This window comes from Propithecus coquereli, unplaced genomic scaffold (assembly GCF_000956105.1).
Source record: "Propithecus coquereli isolate 6110/MARCELLA unplaced genomic scaffold, Pcoq_1.0 Scaffold219, whole genome shotgun sequence".
NCBI classification, from domain to species: domain Eukaryota; kingdom Metazoa; phylum Chordata; class Mammalia; order Primates; family Indriidae; genus Propithecus; species Propithecus coquereli.
The window spans coordinates 1,260,575-1,285,040 of record NW_012147078.1 but is presented as its reverse complement, the minus strand read 5'-3'; the positions used below and the strand labels follow the sequence as shown (position 1 = coordinate 1,285,040).

At 34.4% G+C, this 24,466-nt stretch overlaps 1 protein-coding gene across 1 annotated transcript in view; it reads left to right on the top strand.

Annotated features, from left to right (window-relative positions):
* Nucleotides 1-24,466, top strand: part of GBE1 (glucan (1,4-alpha-), branching enzyme 1) — a 278,056-nt gene that overhangs the window by 140,811 nt on the left and 112,779 nt on the right. The window contains exon 7 of the mRNA XM_012644745.1: nucleotides 2,957-3,166. Coding sequence (XP_012500199.1) covers nucleotides 2,957-3,166 — 210 coding nt within the window. The remainder of the gene's footprint in view (nucleotides 1-2,956; nucleotides 3,167-24,466) is intronic.

The following is a 24,466-nucleotide window of genomic DNA, read 5'->3' as shown; positions in this document are numbered from 1 at the left end:
GCACTGAAACCAAGAGCAAGGAGGTCATGCGCTGCATTTACTCAACCTGCCTCTTCAGGGCTCTGTAGTCTTGTCTCTGCTTCACTAAACATATCGGTGTCATTCTTTTCTTTTTTTTTTTTTTTGAGACAGAGTCTCACTCTACTGCCCTGAGTAGAGTGCTGTGGCGTCAGCTTAGCTCACAGCAACCTCAAACTCCTGGACTCAAGGGATCCTCCTGCCTCAGCCTCCTGAGCATCTGGGACTACAGGCATGCGCCACCATGCCCAACTAACTTTTTCTATATATTTTTAGTTGTCTATCTAATTTCTTTCTATTTTTAGTAGAGACGGGGTCTCGCTCTTGCTCAGGCTGGTCTCGAACTCCTGAGCTCAAAGGATCCACCCACCTCGGCCTCCCAGAGTGCTAGCATTACAGGCGTGAGCCACCGCGCCCGGCCAACAATGGTCATTTTTTAGATGAGCTGTCAGTACCATTTGCCACAATTGGTTAATTTCTTTTTTCATTCCTTAGCTTCTAGACTATCATAACCTCCTGCTGTTCTGCTCACCTCACTTGTTCCTTCTTTATTTTCTTTGCTCTTTAATTTTTATCTATATGACCATTAAATATTGGGCCTCTCAGTGCACAGCTCTTGTTTCCATTGTTTTCTCTATCTATATGAAGAACATTGGGGGGAGGTCCTCATCAAATCTCATCCATTCTTATGGCTTACATAAGAATGCCATAAGCCTATCTTCTCTTCTTCAAATGCTCCTAGCTCATTCCTGCCCCAGTGCCCTGCACCTGCTATTTCTTTCTATTGGAAATATGCTCTATATGCCAACTTCCAAATTTAAGTCTCCCTCACTGACCTCTCTTATGAACTTTAGTTAGTGTCTGTTTGATACTGGGATATCTAATACATATCTCAAACTTAATGTGTCTAAGATTAAATTCCTGATCTCATCTTTCAATGTCTTCCTCCTGTCATCTTCTGTAATTCAATAAATGATGTTTTCATCTTCCAGTTGTTCAAGATAAAAACCTTGGTATTATACTGGACTCTTCCCTTTCTGTTCTTCTCTTTACTCTAGCTATTAAAAAACCTAGCCATATATAAGTTCAAAATATATCCCAAATCTGGCTTCTTTAGCTACCCTCAGTGTTACCACCCTAGTTCACGTTGCTGTTAGCTTTTTACCTGTATTATTTCCATAGCTTGTTAACTGGTCACTGTTTTCTCTGGTCCTCCTTCCCCTTCTTTAACCTTTTCTCTCCTAATTCACATGTCTATTTTCTACACATTGGCCAGAGTAATCATTTTAAAATGAAAGTTGCATTATGTCACTCTCTTGCTCAGAACCCTCAAATGATGCCTTAACTCTTTCAGAATGAAAGCTGAAGACCTTACATTGGTCCACTAGGCCGCCAGTGATGTGAGTCTTGACTGACTCTTTGGGCTCATTTTTTTCTCTCTCGATCATTCCAGTCCTGCCACGCAGCCTGTTTGCTCTTCTTCAAATGGTCCTAGCTCATTCCTTCCCCAGTGCCCTGCACCTGCTATTTCTTTCTACTGGAAAATTCTTAGCCTTAGATATGCTCATACTTTGTTCCTTGCTTTTTTCTTTCTCAAATATTGCCTTCTCCCTGAAACTTTTACGGATAACACTACTTAACAAAGCAAATCTGCCATTCCCATCAGAGGCTTTTCTTCATTTTTCTTTAGAAAACTTATTACTATCTGATATTCCACATATTTTGTTTATTATTTATTGTCTCCCAACTAGAATGTAAATTCCATGAGGACAGAGATATTTATTTTGTTCACTGCTGTATCTCCAGAGTATAGAAAATTTTATGACATGCAGTAGATAACTTAGTGTTTGGCAAACAAAGGAATAAGTGAATGAATGAATGAAACTTTGGGGCTATTCATTTGTTGAACATGCTGTTCAATGAGTGGAAAAAAGGCTAGGTGGTTGGGATAAGGAGAGGAAGGGGCAGAGTATAAGATAATCTAATGTTATTGGAAGGAACCATATTAGGCAATACAATAGGGACATCATATGGGGAGTAGTCTTCATCCTGGGGACAATAGGAGCACAACCGTGATTTTAAGTAGAGTATGACATTATCACATTTGTACTTTTAAAAGATAGTTCTTGCTGCTCCGTGGATTACGCTATCAGAAGACTTTCTATATACTGAGCACTGTACTGTGAACCCCTGCTCTCAAGAAGCATATAGTCTAGTAAAGAAGAGAGACACTAAATAATTAATGTCAAGGGTAATTATTTATTTAAAGGGCAAAGTTGATGCTATGGAAGACTATAATGTCAAAATTTTATATCGGTTAAGAAAGGCCTTCCTCTGGGAATGATTTTTGTTTTCTATTTCATGCAAACTAGGGGACTGCCTTTAACATGAGCACACGTGCATGTCAGCTACCCATCTTTTCTGCTTGGGTGGTAACAGACCTGGCACATTCACTTGGCCCACTGGTACCTGAGGGCATTTGAGTTTGGTAGCAAGTGCAGTGGGGGATGGCTTCAGTCAAGGCACCATGGATGTTCAAAGAAATACTCGAAGAGCCTCTCACCCCTAAATGTACACACTCAAAGGGATGGGCAGAGATGTGAGCAGGAGTGACCATGGCTAGCGAGGCTTGGAGGTGGAAATCAGAAGCTCTGAAGATAGAGAAGCATAGTTTTACTATTGCATTCTCAAGATTTAAATTTTGGTTAGGATATAAATATACATTTAATAGCCTGATTTAAATTATTTTTTTATTTAATGATTTTAAATTTGCTTAATAACAAATATTAAACACCTTCGAGCTGTATCTAAGTATTATATCATACTGCATTTGAGTATTTAAACATCTAGTACTCTGCTGGTAACACAATTGATGCACAGTTGGCTATTTGCTTTAAATATGATGTTACCTTGTTCTTGCTGTGTTCTTTACCTTTAGCCGTTATGGAACACCTGAAGAGCTAAAAGAGTTGGTTGATACAGCTCATTCAATGGGTATCGTAGTCCTCTTAGATGTGGTACACAGCCATGCTTCAAAAAATTCAGAAGATGGATTGAATATGTTTGATGGAACAGATTCCTGTTATTTTCATTCAGGACCTAAAGGGACTCATGATCTTTGGGATAGTAGACTGTTTGCCTACTCCAGGTAAGTAATATAATACAGAAATTTTTTTTTGTTTGAAATTAATGTCAAGGAATTTCACTAAATTCAGTGTATGTATACTCTCTCACTGGTACTTAATGTTCTTAATTTGATTTTTTTCATTGTATGAGCAATTTTATCTTGTTTTATATAGCACAAATATGTTGCATCAAATTTCAGTTTTACAAATTTTATGCCATTTGAAATACATCGGTTGTATCGTCATTTAAAAGTTTAAATGTGAATAATTTTTTAATATCAAAAAGACCACTTTATCAAGTTGATCTAACGACGGCAAATCTCCTTTTAATATAGGAATGCACATTGTCTTAAGTAAACAATTTTTAAAAATCATACTTCATGTTTTAATATCTTAATAATTGATTTTAGTTAAATTATTAACTTATAACTATAATAACAACTAACATTGTTGGTATATAATATGTATAAGTATGGAGTTTTAGATATATTAGCTACAGATTTCATCTCATTTAATCTATAGATTAACTTTACTTACACATGGTAAGTACTATTGTTATGCTCATCTTACAGATAAGTAAACTAAGTCTTAGTGTTGAAACAGTTTGTTAAAATTAAACACATCTCTGACCTCCTCTGCAATCTAAGTAGAAAGGTGTTCTAGGTGATTAAATCTAAATAACACAATATGGCAAAAATTAAAAAGGAAAATTCAAAATACCATTAATCCATTATTTCTCATCAGTAAGAATATAATGAAAATATGGTGTAAGGCATATTAAAAGTAAAAAAGTATCAAGTAATGTATAATTTTTTATAATAAATATTTTTGAAAACATTTAATATTTTTTTGGATGTTGTATTATACATGAACATACACATACTCGGAAAATAGTGTAGAAAAATGCTTCAGCAAATATTTTCATAAAATGAAAAATTCTCATTTTTCAAAATAAATTAGATGATTTCTATGTAGAAGAAATTATTTTCCTTCAGTCTTTCCTTAATATCATACATTATTTTATATTTCATAGCCATTATAGGAAGGACTCATGCCAGATGAGACAGCATAATAGGTGAGAAAAGACACTAGAGAGTGGCAGGTTTCTAGGCATAGCTTTATTCTGGTACAAATTATTTAATCATTCTTATTCTCAGGTTTTTCATTATAAGAGGAGACAGAGTTTTGAGACTAATATAATTCCTTCCATGAAGGCATTTTATATTTATGTCACCTTTCTGAACATTGCTTTTTATGCTGTAGATTTATAGCAAATAAAAAGGACTAAACTTATATTAATTCCTTGATATAACCCCGCTAATTACATTATTGAATAAATCTTATAAAAGTAGAATATGCAGAAGAAATACAATTAATTCAACTCTCTGGTTCATCTTTGGATAAATGAAGGTTGACTCTACTCTGTAGAACTGTGCCTTGCAAAGGAAATATATTGAATGGTTAGATTTTTATGTTTTAAAACAATTTTTCTGTAGAGCTATACCTTAAAAAGAAATACATTAATTGGGTAGACTTTTATGTTATAAAATAATTCTTTATTTTATTAAAAGATTTATCATAGTGTATTTTTCTGTACCATGAGCTCTCAAAGTACATTTAAACTTAGCCAATTTTCTGAAGAAAAGGAATTATACATATTTTTTTCAAAAACATTTCTTTTAAAGAAATTGAAACAAACTTAATATTGTTATTTAAAACTTGATTTCTTTTTTTATTGAATTAACTATTAATGTTTGTCAGGTATATACTTTTGGTAAATAATATATACTTGTTTTAGCTTATTATTTAATATTATTTTTTAGGACCATTTATTTTGTTTTTACTATATCACATAGGCTTAGTCCTCTGTAAATACAGTTTTATGAAAATATGTTTCTATTATTCTACATGTTGTTCTATTTGGCCAATATCTAGATTTGCCAATTTTATAGAATGAGTATTTCCTCTCCTTTCTCTCCTCTCCTCTCCTCTCCTCTTTTTCTCTCTTTCCTTTCTTTCCTTCCTTCTTTTTTGAGTCGGGATCTCACTGTGTTGCTCAGGCTGGTCTCAAACTCCTGGCTTCAGCCTCCTGAGTAGCTGGGATTACAAGCATGAGCCACCATGCCTCGCTAGAATTAATATTTTTTATATAGGTTTATACTATTGGTTCTGACACCATTCAACAATATAGATAAAATCCTACAAAGCAGTTGTGAATTGTGCTGTAATAAACATTCGATTGCAGAGTCTTTTTGGCAAAATGACTTCTTTTCGTTTGGGTAGATACCCAATAGTGGAATTGCTGGATCAAATGGTAGATCTACTTTTAGTTCTTTGAGAAATCTCCATACTGTTTTCCATAGAAGTTGTACTCATTTGCAGTCCTACCAACAGTGTATAAGCATTCCTTTCTCTCTGCATCCACGCCAGCATCTATTTTAAGTGCCCATCAGTTCATGAGTGGATTAATAAAATGTGGTATATTTACACTATGGAGTACTACTCAGCCATAAAAAGATGACTAATACCTTTTGCAACAATTTGGATGGAACTGGAGACCATTCTCCTACTTGAAATAGTGCAAGACTGGAAAAACAAATACCATATGTATTCACTATTAAATTGGAACTAACCAATGAGCACACAGGTACACAGAGGGAAGTAAAACTCAGTGGAAAGAAACCAGGGGGAAGGCGGGAACAGCAGAGGGGAAGAAACCAACCTAATGGGTATATGAACATTATTTGGGTGACAGGCACACCTATAGCCAGGACTGAAACATTTCAAAAATGATTCATATAACCTAAAACATTTCTACCCCCTTAATATTCTGAAATAAAAAAAAAAATCCACAAAGTCAGTGTATATAACCAAATTTAAACAAATTCTTCTTTAATAATTAGGTTTTTCAATGTATAAAATAGTAAAGTTTCTGTAACTCTTTGAATTACTGTCTCAGTACTTCTGTGTAACTTATTAGAAACTTTATTGATAAAATTTATATTAGCCTGCTGAAATTTACCAAGCTTTTTCTTTTACAGTTACCTCATTTTATTCTTACTACTTACTGCATATGTAATTTAACATTGCTTTGGTGTAACACTAAAGCCATTTTTATAATCTTAGCATTCATAATTAAAATCCTACTCTGTTTTTTTTGTTATCTATTGCTCCTTAACAAATCACCTTAACATTTAGTGACTTAAGACAATAGCAGTTGTTTATTTTGTTACCAAATTCACAATTTGGGCATAGCTCTGTGGGAACGGTTCTTCTTTTCTTAATATTTTGTCTGCTGGGGTGGCTCCAGTAGGGTGTGGAGTATCTGTTTTCTAGATGGTTCACTCACATGACTGACAGTGCTGGCTGTCAGCCAGGAGCTCACCCATGGCTGTGGTTTAGAGGATTACTCTCCTTGTAGTCCACTACACAGACGGCTTTCTCACAAGAGTGGGAGTCCCAAAAGACAGGACAAGCAGGCTGCCATTTCATGTGATCTGGGTTTGCAAACTGGTACAGTGTCATTTCTGCTGTAAACTATTGGTCAAACAGTCACAGATTCAAGGGACAGGGGATATGGACCCTACCTTTCAAAGGGTGAAGCATTAAAGAATTTTGGTTAGAGGTGGGTAAAGACAGATGGTTAATGGTACAAGAATATAGTTAGATAGAATGAATAAGATCTAGTAGTTGGTAGCACAACAGGGTGACTATAGTTAACAACAATTTCTTATATATTTTAAAATAACCGAGAGTGAAATTGGAATGTTCCTAACACAAAGAATTGATAATTGCTTGAGGTGATGGATACCCTAATTACCCTGACTTATAGGGTATGTCTGTATGTCTGTATCAAAATGTCACATATATGACATTAATGTATATAACTATTATGTATTAATAATAATTTAAAATACAAATTTAAAACAAATTCCCATACGTAACAAGTTTTGACCACACACAATGAATATGCTATTTCACAAATTCAAAAGAGAATATCTCAGCCATATTTCTGTTGTAGAAAGTTATGTCTGAAATAGGCAATTAAAAAAAAACACTTCTCATTATAAAATAATTCCATTGTAGTTATAAAATATGAAGACATACAAAATCCAAAATAAAAATTATTCTTTATAAACATGAACATCATGCTTTTATTTAGCTGTATTAGAGTACATGTAATGAGTATTCCTTACAAGCATGTAAGTATGTAAAAATCCAATCCTTCACTTTACCCTCTTCATGTGATAGCTAATCTGCCTATAATTTTGAGTTTATTCCTTATCCAGATGAAATCAGAAGCTACAATTGATATTTCATATTTTAAATATAAATTCTTTTATACCCCTTATTTTTGCTAAATTAATATTATAATTCATTGACAAATAGACATTAAAATGGTACATGGTTTGCTTAAGGCCTAAGCTTCTTCTTGAAAACTTTTGCAATAATTTTCAAAATTATTATATTTATTGTTTGAAAAAACTGATCTTATAGAATTGCTTCTGCAGAGATATGCTGCCGATGTTCATTTTCATCCTATCTATATGTCACAACCTGTCACCATTTATAATCTCTGATTCAAGTGCCATCATCAAAGTTATCAGAATTAAATCTCTCACTCTGAGTAATGCCAGAGATCCTGACTGTGCTATTTCATTACCTGCTATGTATAAATTTCCAATCAGGAGCTGCCCATGTTTTAATTTTCTGTCTACTCGGCTGAACTGCCTTCTAGCTTTGCTAAATTACTAATGACAGTTTATAACAGAGATTGGGTTGTCCCTTCTTTAGTTGGTAAAGAGAACTTTCTGACAATTCTGTCACCCATAAGTTTCAGAAATTTCTAGAGTGAGCAATAATGGATATAATTTAGTAGTCTCAGCTTTAAATTCTGTTTGAATATTCCTCTGGCACTATATAAATGCACTTGATAGAACAACAAGACAAGTGCAGATTTGTTGAGCTCAATTAACTACTATTCTTTAACCATTATTAAATCTTTAAATGAGTATCTACCCTTTGTTGAATATTTCTTTCAAAGATAAGATATTGAATCTCAAAGGAAAATAGCATAGTACAGCTAATGCTCATTTTTTCCCCTTAAATTTATATTTGGGCATAAAATTAGTATAATCATATTCCATCAGCATGGACCCATAACATGATAATTATTAGGCTAATGCATATTCTACTCTTACCTTAAGTTACTAAAGTTCCTTTTAAAAATAAAGATGAATCCAGTTTGGTTTTTTTAAGATCATAACTGTGTGGAATAAAATACCCCTTAGTATAGACACTATAATATTTGAGGCTTCTTAACTGTGTTAGGCCTTTCCCACAAGTTAGAATGTGGAAAGAAATTCATGGGATCTTCCCTGCTCAGAGTGGATTTTTTGCATCTTAAGTAGTTAGGCTATGATATCTTATAATATGGTTTTTCTATGGTAAATTACATTGATTGATTTTGAATGTTAAGACAATCTTGCATACCTGAGGTATGCTCTCATAAACATAGAAGCAAGAATTCTAAAGAAAATTTTAGCATATTTATATATGATGTTACTTCATGACCAAATCAGATCTTAATGATAAATCTTAATTTAAGTATTATTATGAACTGACATATTAGTTAATGAGTGTATAACACCATCATGATTAGCAAGATATTTAAAAACTAGGCAAACATTTCATGAATGAAAACCTCTAAAATTATTTTTAAGAAGGCTTTAAAGTCATATGCTATTTTGTGTTTTTATCATTGGGTGAAATAATTGTTCTTTTTACTATAGTAAAAATGGCCAAAATAATAGAGAAAATAGCATACAAAAGGTAAATGTGTACAACCACTTTTGAAAACACTTTTGTATTATCTGGTAAAGATAGAGATGCATATATACTACGATACATTACTAGATATATATGCTTGGGAAACTCATAAGCGTATGTTTATCAGAAGTTTTCAAAACACAGAATTGAAAAACTACTCCTTTCAGAATACAGCAGTCTTTCTCTTACCTGTGGTTTTGCTTCATGGTTTTAGTTGCCCGCAGTCAACTGCTGTCCAAAAATATTAAATGCAAAATTCCAGAAATAAACAATTCATAAGTTCTAAATTAGTTTTCAATCATAGCCTAATGCTATGTCACATTGCCTACATCAGTCACCTAACTTCATCTCATCATGTAAGCATTTTATCGTCTCATATCATCACAAGAAGAAGAAGGGTGAGTACTATGCAATGATATATTTTGAGAGAGAGAGAAAGGGATCACATTTGCATAACTTCTATTACAGTATATTGTTATAATTGTTCTGTTTTATTATTAGTTATTGTTAATCTCTAACTGTGCCTAAGTTATAGATTAAACTTTATCATAGATATGTATGTATAGGAAAAAACAGTGTATATAGGATTTGGTAATATCCTCAGTTTCAGGCGTCCACTGGGGGTCTTGGAATGTATCCCCTGAGGAAAAGGGGGAAGTATTTGTATTTGTTTTTAATTTCTTTGGACAGATTTCAAAACACTGAATTTTTTTTAAAGCTGAGGTAGCACGGCATCATTTTAGACACTTAACAACCTGTCCTATTTTCTTTATAAAAAGCAAATTATAGATGATTAAAAGACAATTTTGGACGTAGTCTTAGCAAACTATTCTAAAAGTAGACAATAAAAACCAAACAGTAATTTACAGCCTGTTCTTTATCAAGAATATTAGAACCTCACAGTAAGATCGTTAATGGCTTTGGAGAATATTGAATGTCCCATAAAATGTCTTCCTGTTTTCTTTCCTAATAGTAATTTCTTCTTTTCCTTTCAGTATTTCCTCCTTGTTTAAACCAGAACCTTATTTCAGCTTGATTAAGGAGAACAGTTTCTACTATTTCAAAGAAAGTAGAGTTAGCTTCAAAATTCTGACAGACTAATTCTCTTTTGTAAAAGAGATTAAGAAAGTTGCTATATCAATCTAATCTGTCTGGATTTGGGTTTGAATAGTAGAAATATAACTTCTCTCACTGGGTTTATGAGATTATTCGGTCTAGCAGAAAGGTTTCTATTGATGCAGAGTGCAGCACAGGGGTAAGGCTTTACCGTCTTTGTATAAACTTTGTTCCTGGTATTATCGAGCTGATTTATTCCCCACAAGTATAAAATTCAGGTGCACAGGGATATTGTGAAAGCATCTTGAGTATTTAGTTCTTACTCACCTATAACGTTCACCTTCTCAAATACAAACTCACTCTAAACTAGGACAGTTCTACTGAGTAATTTACTTTAAATTTGAAAATGCTGCCCATTGCCCTAAAAGCAGCTTCTTTCTCTTAAGACAATGGTAGGTACATGCTTGTGAAAATGGTCTTATGGTCTCTATTCAAGTGATTTATCCATTTAAGTCTAGGAATTATGTGGGGTCTATAATAATAGTGGTTTCTGGGTTTTGTTTATGACCTTTTTAAAGAAGCAGGTAAATAGTGAAAAAAATCAATTTTTCTGTTTTTCTCTGTGTATAACAAAACAGCTTGTTTAAGCATATCTATTTTCTACAGTATGGACTAGCAGTTTTGAAGTTATGAAGAGATATTTCATGGTTTTCTGGCTGAATGATTTCTTTAGTGTTATGCTGTGGATAAACAACCCATGTTATATTGAGCTAGTTATGTTCAGAAAATGTAGGCATTTTAAAAGGACACATTTATAAGTATATAATATTATTCATTTTGAGGGCGTTTTTCTCGTTAACTTACATTAGCAATCAGGCATATTTTTTCTAACTTCTGAATTCTCCATCCACATTTTATAATGTTGAGTATCCCTATTGAGTTATACCTTGGGTCTTCAGTCTTTCTTCTGCTTCTTTCACAACTTGTAAGAGAAGCTGCCAGCCTTAGGATTTATTTTATTGTCTCCTTCCAGGTTAAAATATCTTCCCAAGATTAGACCTTTGACTGTATAGCCTTTCAAAATTCTGTCTTTTGACAGCATCAGTAAAACTTGGGGGCCGTTATAGTTAACATTTTCTCTCAGTGCTTTAGGAAAGAAGGCAGCATGATAGCCAACTTTTCTGAGACTGAAGCTTTGTTCTTAGCACTATGTTAAGGATAGCAAAGGAGGCCGACTAGCTATCCAGGTGGGTTCATTTGTGTGTCTATGTGTGGTGTTGATAATCATCATGATGATTACAGTCATACCTTTATTCATTCAATTTTGAGGCATTATTCGGTGCTTTACTTACTTCTCAGACCACCTGATATAAAATAACTCACCCAATTCCACCCATTCCCTATTGCCTATTCCTCCACTGCGCTTCACTAATTCTTCTCACATTGTCCTTACCACCATGTGACATAATAAATACATACTTGTTCATTTTTTTAATGTAAGTGATATATTTGTTGTTTATATATTAAATGTGAAAATAAAGTTAATGATTTATTATTTCTTATACAATGTATTTCATTTAAAGTAAAATATCTCTCTCTGGATTTCTCTCTCTCTGATAAACTTTTCACCATCGTGGTTGCCATGGAGGTGACACTGCAAAGTGATTTGGTAGGGATTTCTGTTCTTTAGAACTGAATTCAGTGAAGAAAGCTACACAAGATACTTCCATCCAAAATAATAACAATAAAAATAACAATGATAATATATACTATATAGAGTTAAGATATTACAGATATAATATGAAGTTAGGTGGTGTGGAATCAGATGACCTTTGCCTCTCTGGTCTTGAATGATATGGCTTACATTTGAGATTCGGTTTTATGTACGAAAGCTCATAATGATAGTGGTATTTATGAGCCACAGGACAGTAGTTCAGACTATAAAATAACATAATTGAACATTTGTTACAAACTAGAATATAGAATATTATGGACAGTTTGGAGTTCTACCTTCAGATTTTTACTGAAGGATGAAAGTGGGACTCCCAAACCAGACAGGTAACTGAGGGAAGCAGGCCAGGTAATGTCTATTGGCAACTTGGAGCAAACAGGTGCTGTCTGAGGTGACTGCCACTCACAAACTCCAGCCAGTGTTTCCACATGAGAATGTGGACCCAGGTAGCCGTATCTTCCAGGAGTCCACATTTGGTATAAAAATCTTCCCATTTTTAAATGTCATGCAATTAATTTAAAATTTGAAATCATTCTGCAGACCAAAGTAACATACATGTGGTCTGGATATAAACCCTGGGCCACTAGGACTATCTCTGGACTCTAAAATGTGCCTTGGGTTGTGAGAGTATCAGATTCTACCAAACTTCCAAAGGAAATTAAGTAGTAAATCAAATTTGATATGCACAATACTTTTATAGCTTAAACACAATATTACAACTCAATTTCCTTTGTATTAGCAATGGGAATTTTATAAACATAAACTATTAATATGATATTATCACTTAGCAGAATTATGTAATACCTCCTTGATTTTAAGTCATGGATGAATAAATAATTTAAGTAAGCTTATTGATGAAATCTACATAGTTAAAATTCATTAACCTTGTGTCATTTAATACTTTGCATCTAAGTTGTGATTTCTTTTTTAAAATATAAATATAGATACTAACCTTGTAGGCAGTATAGAGAATGGGTGTGGGCCTGAGCTCTTGGGATCAGCCTAGGCAAAAATACTAGTTCACCATTTACTACCATGTAACCATAGCCAGATTAGTTAATCTTTCTAAGTTTAATGTCCCCCTTTGTAAAATAAAGTTAAAATTTGCCTACTTCATATGATTGTGAAGATTCAGTGACACACTTACCCAGGTGTCTGTCTTACAGTTGTGATAATTGTCATTGTCACCATCATCATAATATCATTGTCATAATTACATTGTGAGCAGACTTATTAGCCAGCCCTAGTGCTCTGAAACATAACTAGAGGCATGAAAGCAAGTCATAACATTTTTTTCACAAGCCAAAACATGTTCCATAATGGCTGTGGCTCTTTGTTCATTGTAGTCTCACACAATTTTTTAAAAGCTCGTCAAGCTATTTTTGGTAAAAGCACAAAATTTGGACTGGTTGTGTAAATGACCAACTGTGATCAACATCTAACAATATTGAAAAGTCACAGCTAGAAGCAATGGTAGAAAGAGAAAAGCCATTAAAGTCAGAAACCAAAACTGAAAGCACAGCATTGTAAGGCCACTTAGGTGCAGCAGCAAACACTTCCGCACACTGTAATTGTCCCTCTGGGCATCATTAGACTGCAGTATGGTATAATAATTGATCATAATGAACCGGAGTCATTAAAAAAACTTCAAGTCATGTTCAAAAACTTCTTTTTAAGGCACCAGGAAAAAGTAAAATGTAATTTCAAAGTATTTCTTTAAAAATATTAAATTTTTAAATGTTGTTTTAAGGATTAAGTTAAAGTTTTCTGTCAACCTTGTTTTAATGAGGGATTACTTTGTTTCCCCTCCTATGTGGAGTAAGTAAAGCATCCCTGTACTTATTATGTTTTAAATTATCTAGTGCCAGACATTTTATTAATCAGTTACTAAATTAACTACTCTACTTACTTTGTATTTTAAATCCAGGAACATCTTATATGTTTCTTAGGATCTTATTTCATGGTGCTTTGCTCTGAGGGGAAAGCAGATTTTTATTCTCAGAACATTTACTCTAAATTAATTTTTTTAAAATCTTTCCCAATAATGAAGTTAGGTGACAAATTTTTCAGTGTAATCACTAACCTATCTTCTGTAATATGACCTGGTTTAACTCAGGCAAGAAAGGCCTGCTTAGTTGTTACAGCCTCCCCTTTCTTCTGCTTTGTGTGGCCCCTGATGTGGCAGTGGTTATGAAGAGGAAAGCACATCTTTGTGCTCGTTGTGCTGATGCCCCATCTGGTATAGCATTTGCCCCTGATGTTTTTCTGTTTTGACAAAGTGTTGTTATTGATGGTTTGCCTTATGGTAAGCTAGCATGGGTTTGGTAGGCCTCTGGTTTGTCTTCCTAGCTTCTGCCATGAGCTCATCTACTAGTTTGTGTGGTTACATTGAAAGATTATCAGAAAAAAAGCTGATCTTTCTTTTTCCTACTTTTTCTGGAAGCAAACCTTACAAGAAGAGAATCCAGGGAGCTTAGTGATAAAATGCAATGTACTCAGAAACAGGGGATGAATAGAACAAACACTGTTAGCTCATAGAGGTGGTGAGAGACGCACCTGGTGCTGATGTCCTTGCTGGCCACTTGGTTTAGGAGACAGTTCTGCTGCCAGGCTGCTGGTTGTGGGTCAGAGGGAAGAATGGGAAATTATAGGTCAGGTGTGCATGAAATAAGCATGTGAAATAGAGACCCAATGGTCCTGCTGAGGCACATAGAGCAGCACTGTCCAAAACAAATATAATGCAAGCCACGTGTGTAATTTAAAATATTTTAGTAGCCATATTAAAAATATAAAATGAAACAGGTAAAATAAATTTTAATATTTTATACTTAACTGTATATATACAAAGTATTATTTCAACATGTAGTCAGTAGAAAAACGATATAAAACTAAGTTACAAAGAAGATATTTTACATTTTTGGGGAGTAAATCTGGCATGTATTTGGCACTTAGAGCACATCTCAATTCTGATGTTAAATTTTCATCAGAAATACTTAATATATATTTAAAGTTCATAAATTTACAGTGGAAAAGTAGACTCACATACCCAACTTGTTCCAAACATGTTTAAGTTTTGCAGTAATGGAACAGAATATTTGTTTTTAAATTTAAATTTATATCAATATAAAATACAATTAAGAATCCAGTTCTGCAGTTTCTCTAGCTGTATTTCCAGGGCTCAGTTGCCCTATGTGGAGTGTATTGAGCGATGCGTTGAATGATGCAGGTGTAACAAGTAGACTGAATGCTCATGCTACTATGGCTTTGTAATTCATTAGATTGGATAAGTCTACATCAATTTATTGAGTTAGTTGGTTGAAATGCCATTTTGATTTTCAATAAACCCTTACGGCAGTTATGAACTAAAAAGTTTATGGAAACTACTAAATTCCTGTTTCTTAAGAAATTGATGATGAACATGTAACAAAATGTAACATGTAACATTTAACAAAATGACATTTATCAACTACTAGCTTAGAACTGTTTTATACAACTAGCAGCGTAATAAACACCAATTTGTCAGCCAATAAACACACATAAATAATTATTTTGACATTCTTTTTCCCTCTTATAAATGACTCAGGCATAAGTAACTTTGAATGATTTAGTTATCCTGGGATTAAGATGAAATAAATAATTTAGCAACATATTCTGTTGCAAATAATATAAATGCAATTATTCTTTCTCCTTTATATTTTAAAGAATAGATTATTTGTTTAAATGATACATAGCATAGATTACTATGAAGTAGATCATTCAACTAAGAATGAATTTTATCACGAATTTTCAAAGAAATTTATTTATTTAAATAGATTTTGTAAATATGTCAGAATCATTTACATATAGAAAACAATGTTTGTTAGCAGTAATGAAGAAACTGTCACTGGCTCTTTGACATTTCTCCTAACTTTGGAAAGAGTTTCTGTTCTCTGTTATTTGCCATCCTTTCATTGTGATCATATGAATAAACTAGTTTTTAAATTTTCCAGAGCTCTTGCCTTCAGTGTTGGAGTCCACAAGTTTGCATCTAGGCTTTTCTTCATGTTCCTATCTGTGTGCTTTTCTGGAGTTATCTCTTCCATGGCTATGACATTCATTCTTTCAACAATTAAGTAGTACTTTCTTATTGTAGAGACTGTGCTAGACCTGGTCACCTTGAAGAAGAGAAAGACCTGGCTCCTATTTTTAGGAAATAAAAAGTCTAATGAGGATGAGATACAATACACAGGCTAACGTGACACAGGGTGACATATTAATAGTTGAAAACACAGGTAAGAGGGCCACCTGAGTCTGAACAGGGAGTGGAATTGTCATAGAAGCCTCTGGAAGAAATGGCCCCACCCTGTCCCTAATTTGTGGTGGACAAATCATGTAAACTGTGTCTCAGATTCTTCATCTTTAAAAAGTTCTTAGAATAATTCCTGGCATATAGTAAGAATTAGTATTGTTTCTTACAACTGTCATGGTTTGTCCTAAAATCAAACTTCCTTGTTGAGCTCAAATTTATGTATCATACAAACTTTGAACATACATTCATTTACTCCTTATAATTCCTCTTTTACTTCCCAATTATTTTTCAATTTCAGGTTCTTTTTCCTACTCCTCACCCTGTGTTAAATGCTATTATTATCCACCTCCATTCTCTGTTCTATTACATGTTAATGTGTTTTTTTATTATACCAATTCTTGGATTGCAGTGTTATTTTATTAAGTTTACATTTCTTCTCTCTCTTTTTTTTTATTTCAGAATATTAGGGGGTACAAATGCTTTGGTCACATAAATGCCTTTGCACCACCCGAGTAACAATTACAAGCATACCCATCCCCCAGACAGCACGCACCATACCCATTAGCTGTGAATTTACACATCCACTCCTCCCCCCACCCACCTGCCTGATCCCTGATGAATGTTACTTCCATATGTGTGCATAAGTGTTGATCCATGAGTACCAATTTAATGGTGAGTACATGTGGTGTTTGTTTTTCCACTCTTGTAATTCTTCACCTAGAAGAATGGGGTCCAGCTCCAACTAGGATAATAGAAGAGGTATTAGTTCCCCATTTTTTTATGGATGAGTAGTACTCCATGGTAATATATACCACATTTTATGAATCTACTCATGTATTGTTGGGCACTTAGGTTGTTTCCTCATCTTTGCAATTGTAAACTGTGCTGCTATAAACAGTTGAGTGCAGATGTCTTTTTTATAGAATGTCTTTTTTTCCTTTGGGTAAATACCCAGTGGTGGGATTGCTGGATCAAATGGGAGTTCTACTTTTAGTTCTTTCAAGTATCTCCATACTACTTTCCATAGAGGTTGTACTTAGTTTGCAGTCCCACCTGCACTGTATGAGTGTTCCTATCTCTCCACATCCATGCCAACATTTGTTGTTTTGGGACTTTTTGATGAAAGCCATTCTCATTGGAGTTAAGTGATATCTCATTGTGGTTTTGATTTTCATTTACCTGATGATTAGAGATGTTGAACATTTTTTCATATGTTTGTTGGCTATTAGTCTATCTTTTGAAAAGTTTCTATTCATTTGTTTTCCCACTTTTTAATAGGGTTGTTTGTTTTTTTCCTTGCTGATTTGCCTGAGTTCTTTACAGATTCTAGTTATCAGTCCTTTGTAGGATGTATAGCATGCAAAAATTTTCTCCCATTCTGTAGGTTGTCTATTTGCTCTAATGATTGTTTCCTGGGCTGTGCAGAAGCTTTTTAATTTGATCGGGTCTCATTTATTTATTTTTGTTGTTGCTGTGATTGCTTTGGGGATCTTCCCCATAAATTCTTTGCCTAGGCTGGTGTCTATAAGAGTTATTCCAACATTTTCTTCTAGAATTCTTATGGTTTCATGTCTTAGGTTTAAGTCTGTTATCCACCATGAGTTTATTTTTGTGAGAGATGAAAGGCGTGGATCCTGCTTTAGCCTTCTTCATGTAGCCATTCAATTTTGCCAGCACCATTTATTGAATAGGAATTCTTTTCCCCAGTGCATGTTTTTGTCTGCTTTGTGCAAGATCAAATGGCAACATGAGGAGGGTTTTATATCTCAGTTCTCTGTTCTGTTCCATTGGTTTGTGTCTCTGTTCTTGTGCCAGTACCAGGCTGTTTTGGTTACTATAGCCTTGTAGTATAGCTTGAAGTCTGGTAAATTGATGCCTGTCAATATGTTCTTTTTGCTTAAGCTTTCTTTTGCTATATGGGGTCTTCTCTGTTTCCGTACGAAGAGGGTAGAATTATTTTTCTAGATCTGCGAAAAATGATGTTGGTATTTTTACAGGGATTACACTGAATCTGTAGATTACTTTGGGTAGTATACACATTTTAACAATGTTGATTCTGCCAATCCATGAGCATGCTATGGTTTTTCATGTGTTTATGTCTTCTGCTATTTCCTTCCTCAATGTTTCATAGTTTTCCCTGTAGAGGTCTTTCACCTCCTTAGTTAAGTATACTTACTTTTCTTTTCTACCACAAGCAAGAATATAAGTTTAAGCAGGGCAAAGACCATGTTTGTTTTATTCCCTTCTGTATCTCTCAGAACTGGAATGGTGCTTGACTCATTTAAACCCAGATTTGTTGAATGAATAAATAAATGAATACCTTTATGCTTTCTAACCCTCCCAAATTAGAATATAGGTCTTATACATCTTATAACCCTATTGCTTAACAAGTACCTCAGAGTCTGCCAGAGAGTAAACTGTCAAATGTTTGTTCGACTGAGTAGAAATGAAATCCATTATCTCTATGAAGTAATACTTTTTCGATAGTTTAGGCCCTTTTATACCCAGATATAGAAAATAGCACTTCAGTTCATTAATGAAGTAATAATGGGACCCAGATTTATCACAGCTCTTTGTTCCATGTAACTACTTTTGGAAAGTGGGAAATGATCCACCAGGGAGGACAGTTCAGCAGTATATCAATAACTGTGTCACATGAAGAGTGTTTAGTGCTTAAATAGATTTGGAAAACCCTAAATTAAATCAAATTCAACACATTTCTTTATAATTGAAATTCTTAGAATCTTTAATTAGCTAATGTGCATTTTGAATCTTCAAGTAAGAGCTATACAATAATACTTCATTTCTCAAATTTCTTTGATCACGAAGCACTTCAATACACATTTAAAGAGGTATAACAAAGAGACTGGATATAGATTACGGGGTTTTGAGGGATCTGGCTCTGATCTCATTATTGACATCTTTTCTCCTCTCTCACTAAGCTCTAGCCACTGTGGTGCTTTTACTGTACTGGGGTCTTTGTGCATGCTTTTCCCTCTGCCTGGAGTATTCCTCTGGTATGGCCTTTTTCTCTTTATTTTCTGGTCTTCGGTATAAAACCCTCTTCATCTTAACTTTGCCAGTCTAACATCAGTCTGCCTCGGATGTCGTTGATGGCTTCCTTTTTTTTATCCTTCACCTGTTTATCACAATCTGTAGTTAAAAGTTGTAGTTACATTTGTGTCTTATATTTTAAAATACTCCTAACTTATTTTTTTAATATTATCTTTAAGAGATAATCCATTATGTAAATGTGCATTTCCAAATTCCATATTACAACATTGTCAATGGTTGTTTTACTTTTCTTTTTTTTTTTGTAAAAATATTTCATCTGAATCTTATGTCCTTGAAAGAAAATAAAAAAATTTACTACTACTTTAACCAACACAGGTATAGTGATAACAGCATGAGGTAGAGAGGGGAGGAGATTAGAATAGATGGGCTTTGGCATTCAGGCCCTGCTGTTTCAGAGGTATGGGCTGTTTCTTAGAGAGTAGTGCCTGTCATTATCTTTAAATTGTTTACTTCATTGAAATCTTTCATTTTCATCTCTTGTTTACCCTCCCTAAACTACCATCAACATGGAGTTCTATTTATTTACAGTATGCATTTGTAAAAATGAAGCTTCTTTACTGTTATTTCCTCAAGCAGAAAATAATAGCAGAGCCTGCTTCAGAATTTACACTTCTTTAAACAAAACAGCTTTTCCCAATCAGCCCATCAAAGGTTTGTCTGGCTGCCTTTCTTCCTTTCCTACTTCTCTTTATGTTCTCTTTCTCACTCTCTCCCTCCCTTTTCTAATAGATCTCAGCTGTACATATGGCAATTAAGCTTTGTAATATTTGAAAAAATACAGCCCAAAACCAGGAATAAAAGGTGAAGGATTTTATTTTTGTTTGTGCTCATCAATTTCAGGAAAGATGTAAAGGAAAAGTTACCTGTATGTTCTTTTGAAAAGTTTTAATGTTATAGACAATAATGGACACAAGCAATCAAGGCGTAAAATATTAAAAGATCATAGCCAATGCAAAAATAAGAACCTTGGAGCCAAATACTCTGAAAAGAACCATCCTTAGTGTCTAGAATCTTAGATAGTGATCTCGGAATTGATAACAACCTGAGAATATCTCCCCTCAAGGCTGGAGTGAAGCATTCTCTCTGTTCTGTTTCTTTCTTTTTCTTCCCTCCTTTCTTTTTCTCCCTCTCTTCCTTTTTTTTTTTTTAAATAACACAAGGAAGGGCAAGATTCTGAGGCAGAGAAGGATTTGGATATGTGTCAGGAAAAGTGTTGCTGTGATTTTCTCTTAGGGTCCTCCGCTTTGTCTTCCTTATGGTTGGCTTTTCTCTGCTGTGCTGATTATTTTAGCATGTAGAAAAAATTGGCTGCAGCTAGAAAGTTGCCTTAAGAAATGTGAACCTGTGAGGGTATTTTAGCATAAACTTAGACAATTCACAAACACTGGGAATGAATCAGAGTGATACTTGGTCCTTTATCTACTCTTTATGCTGGATACATGAACATCCTATAGAAAGTAGAAATCTAACTTTAGCATTGTGTGTGTGTTTAAATTGTGTTACTGTATAGATACGAACTAGTTCATGTGAATATCCAACTAGGTTGTTGTCTTGTGTTTTCTCATCATTTATATACATGTTTGTGTGTATGTGTGTGTATGTGTGTGTGTGTGTCTATCACATCTAAAATCCAAAAGTTTATACAGGTTAATCATAGATTATTTAATATTTTGGATCTTTGCTGATAACTGCACTTTATAATCTCAGCACACCTAAACTTTATAGACAATAGGGCAAGAATATACATTTCTAGACTGTGCAAGTATGCAGTTTTGCTTTCAAAATAGATATAAAATGTTTCTGTATTGAAACATTTGTAAAGTATCTTTCGAAGACATGTTTGCATGTGTATGTGTGTATAAAACTTGAGTGATCTGCCTTTTAAAATGAATATTACATGTTGGGAGCAGGAGGCTTTATGAAAGATGTTGATGCTTATGGGATCTGCTTGTGAGATCAAATATTAAAAATAAGTCTGGCACACAACAGATGTTGACCTAACAAATTAACTAATTTAACAAAAGTTTGAGTACTTACTGGGTATCCAACATTCTTGAACCCTGGAAATGAAGCAGTGAAAAAACTACATCAGATACCAGCCCCCAGAGCTCTATGCTTTGGTGGGGAAGACAGATAATACAAAGTAAATTTCCAGGTTGTGACAGGCATCGTGAATAAAAATACAGCCAGCTAGAAGTATTCAGTGTTACGTTGTATGGTGACTATCTGTTAGTGGGGTCAAGATAAGCATTTCTGAAGAGGTTATGTTTAAGCAGAGACCTGAATGAAGTGAGGTGCAATATCAAATCCTGGGGAATGCGCAAACAGTGAGGAAAAAAGCAATCGTGAAGTCCCTGTGGAGGGAATGGACTTGGTGTGTTCAAAGGAAGGCCAGGGAGATGTAGATTAGTAAGCAACGGAGAATTTCAGGAGACTCCAGGGAGTTTGGCAGTTTTCAGATCATGTAAAGCCTCGTAGGCCCTTGTAAGGAGATTGGATTTTCTTCTACTTTATTCAGTTTATTCTGTGTTTGATGGAAAGCCGTTTTAACAGCTTTTTAAAGGCTTGGGTCACGGGAATGTTGTGACATTACTGAAAAGATCATTCTGCCTACTGTATGATAAACTAGGAGGGAGAGGGATGTTGGGCAGGTGTGAAATTGGTGGGCAGATTTAAGAAGCATTTGCACTGCAGTAGTCCAGTGAGAAATTGTCTTGAATCAGAATGGTAGCACTGAAGGCTGTAAGATCAGTTGAATTGAAAGCGTAATACATTTTGAAGGTAGAACTGATAAAACTTGCTGAGTGATTGGTTGTATATGAGGGGAAGAAGGAAATTAATCCTAAGTTTTTCACCAAGGGGTAAATGGGCTTTTGAAAATATTAATAGCACCTGTATACCTTCTGGCATGAGGTAAAGTGTAGCCACATACAGAACTGTGGAAAACTGGGAGGAGAGGGATTTGGGGGAAACTTAACAGGTTAATATTGGATATCATAAGTTTGAGATGCCTGTTTGCCATATACATAGAGATATTGAGTAGGCAGTTAAATATAAGAGCCTGGCATTCAGTGGAGAAAACCGACAATTTGAGTCAGAAATCATCTCTTTATAGAAGACATCTGAAGTTGTGAGATGGTATCAGAACACCTGAAGAGTGATGGTGAAGAGAGATACGGTCTAGCTGTTGAGCTCTGAGTCTCTCTAACATGAAGTCAGGAAGGAAAAACAGAAACCAGCTAAGAATATAGGAAAGGATCTGCAGGGAAGTGGGAGGACCATGAGGCGTATGAAATAAATGTGTTTTAAGAAGGCAGCAGGGTCAAAACGCCAGCTGCGTCTACAGGGTTTAAGTTGGATAAGAATTGAGAATTAGCGATTGATTTAGCCTGATGGTCATTTATTTGGACTAAAAAGGGTTTTGGTGGGATTTTTGGACTCATATTCCAGATTGGATGAGTTAAAAAGAGAATGGGAAGTGAGAGAGTGAAGGCAGCAAGTGTAGATAACTTACATGAGAGAATATTCATTAAAGGGGAGTAGAAAAGTGGATTGGTAGCTGGAAGAAAAATCAAAGTCAAAAAGTTACTTTTAAGATAGATATTTCAGCTGATGGGATCAAACCGATAGAGAAGGGAAAGTTGATGAGTCAGTAGAACATTGGAAGCTATAGATGCACACTTTCTGAGAAGGAAAGGGAAGATGGGACTTTGGTGTATTAACAGACGATTGGTCTTAGAAAAATTCAGGGGCAATTAATCTGATATATTAATAATAAGGAGGCAGTATATGAGTTTTATTCAGGGAGGTAGGCAGATTTGATGGGATATTGTTAATGTTCTCTGATTGCTTCTGTTTCCTCATTTACATAAAAGGCAAAGTGATTAACACTTGAAAGTGAGAAGAGAGAGGTATTCAAAAGTCCAGGTAAGAGGAAATTTAGAACTGTAGTCTGAGAAAATCGGAAAGTTCTTTCACTAAAGAAATGTGGTGGGTTTCCTGAGTGATTTGAATTTAAGGATCAAGTTTTGCTAGGACTAGGAGAGTGATGTAAGGATATAATTACTATGACAGACCATGGGAATCCTATGTTGGATAAGCACAGACAGGGTAACAGAAGTTGGATAGTAGGTAGTGAAGGCATGGCAGGAGTATTGTCCTGCTGAAGGAGAAGTGCTGGGATGAGGGAACTGCTTGTTTTGGCTTATGAGGCAGCCTGGCAAAGAGAAGCAGAAATGCTCTGACTTTGCTTAAATCACACCCAGAACTCTTTGAAATCCAGGAGAAGGGGAGTCTCTTAGGAGTCCTTCAATAAATGTCCGAATGACAGGTGTGCTCTATTTTCCTTAAATTTTTATATAATTAACTTTTCCAAAAGGATAACAACTACACAAAAAGAATAACAATTTTCCAGGCCAAATCTATTAAGTGATAGTATTAAAGAATAAGCCACAGCAGAAAGTATAATATTAATATAAGTATAATATTAATTATGTATATTAATTATGTATATTAATTATTAAAGTATATTAATTATGAGGTAAACTTTAGAGACAATTGATTTGAATATACTCAATTCATCACTAAATATATTCTTCATATTGTTACTAGAGTAAGCCTTCTCAAATGTAGATTTGATGTGCAAATCACAAATGTAAATCATTGTAACAGAATACCTGAAACTGGGTAATGTATAAAAAACAGGAATTTATTTCTTGTGGTTATGAAGGCTGAGACATCCAAGGTCATATCTGATGATGGCCTTCTTGCTGATGGAGACTCTGCAAGAGCCCAGAAGTGGCACAATCCTCTCACTTACTGAGTCTATGATTTTACACATGCCATTTATTTTCCTTTGGAATACTCTCCCTTTCTACTTTGCTTATGAGTTATCTTATACTTTAAGACCAAATATCTATTTAATATCTCCCCTTATAGGAAACCCTCATCAAAACCTTCCTATCCTCTATCTGTGTCCCCTGACCCCCACCTTATTCCAACTTAATCTGGACTCCCCTTCTTACTTAAATACTACATTTATAGGTCTAATATTGTATATATTACGTTAAAAAAAACCCTCCTCATTTTAGTCGTTCTCTGGACTGCATGGTACTTCAGTGACCTGCCTTTTGACTTTATTTACACAGCATAGGCTTGCTTTTGAATAAATACTTGTTAACTATTAGAATTTTTTCTAAAATAAAAGTATATATCCTTAGAGAATACTCTCTAAATTTCATGAGCTATTTTATAGCAAGATGCTTTGCCATTTCCTTTGGCTTTTGTTATTAAAAATTGCTTCTATTTCAAAATATTTTCATCTTCCCATGCTGCCATATATTA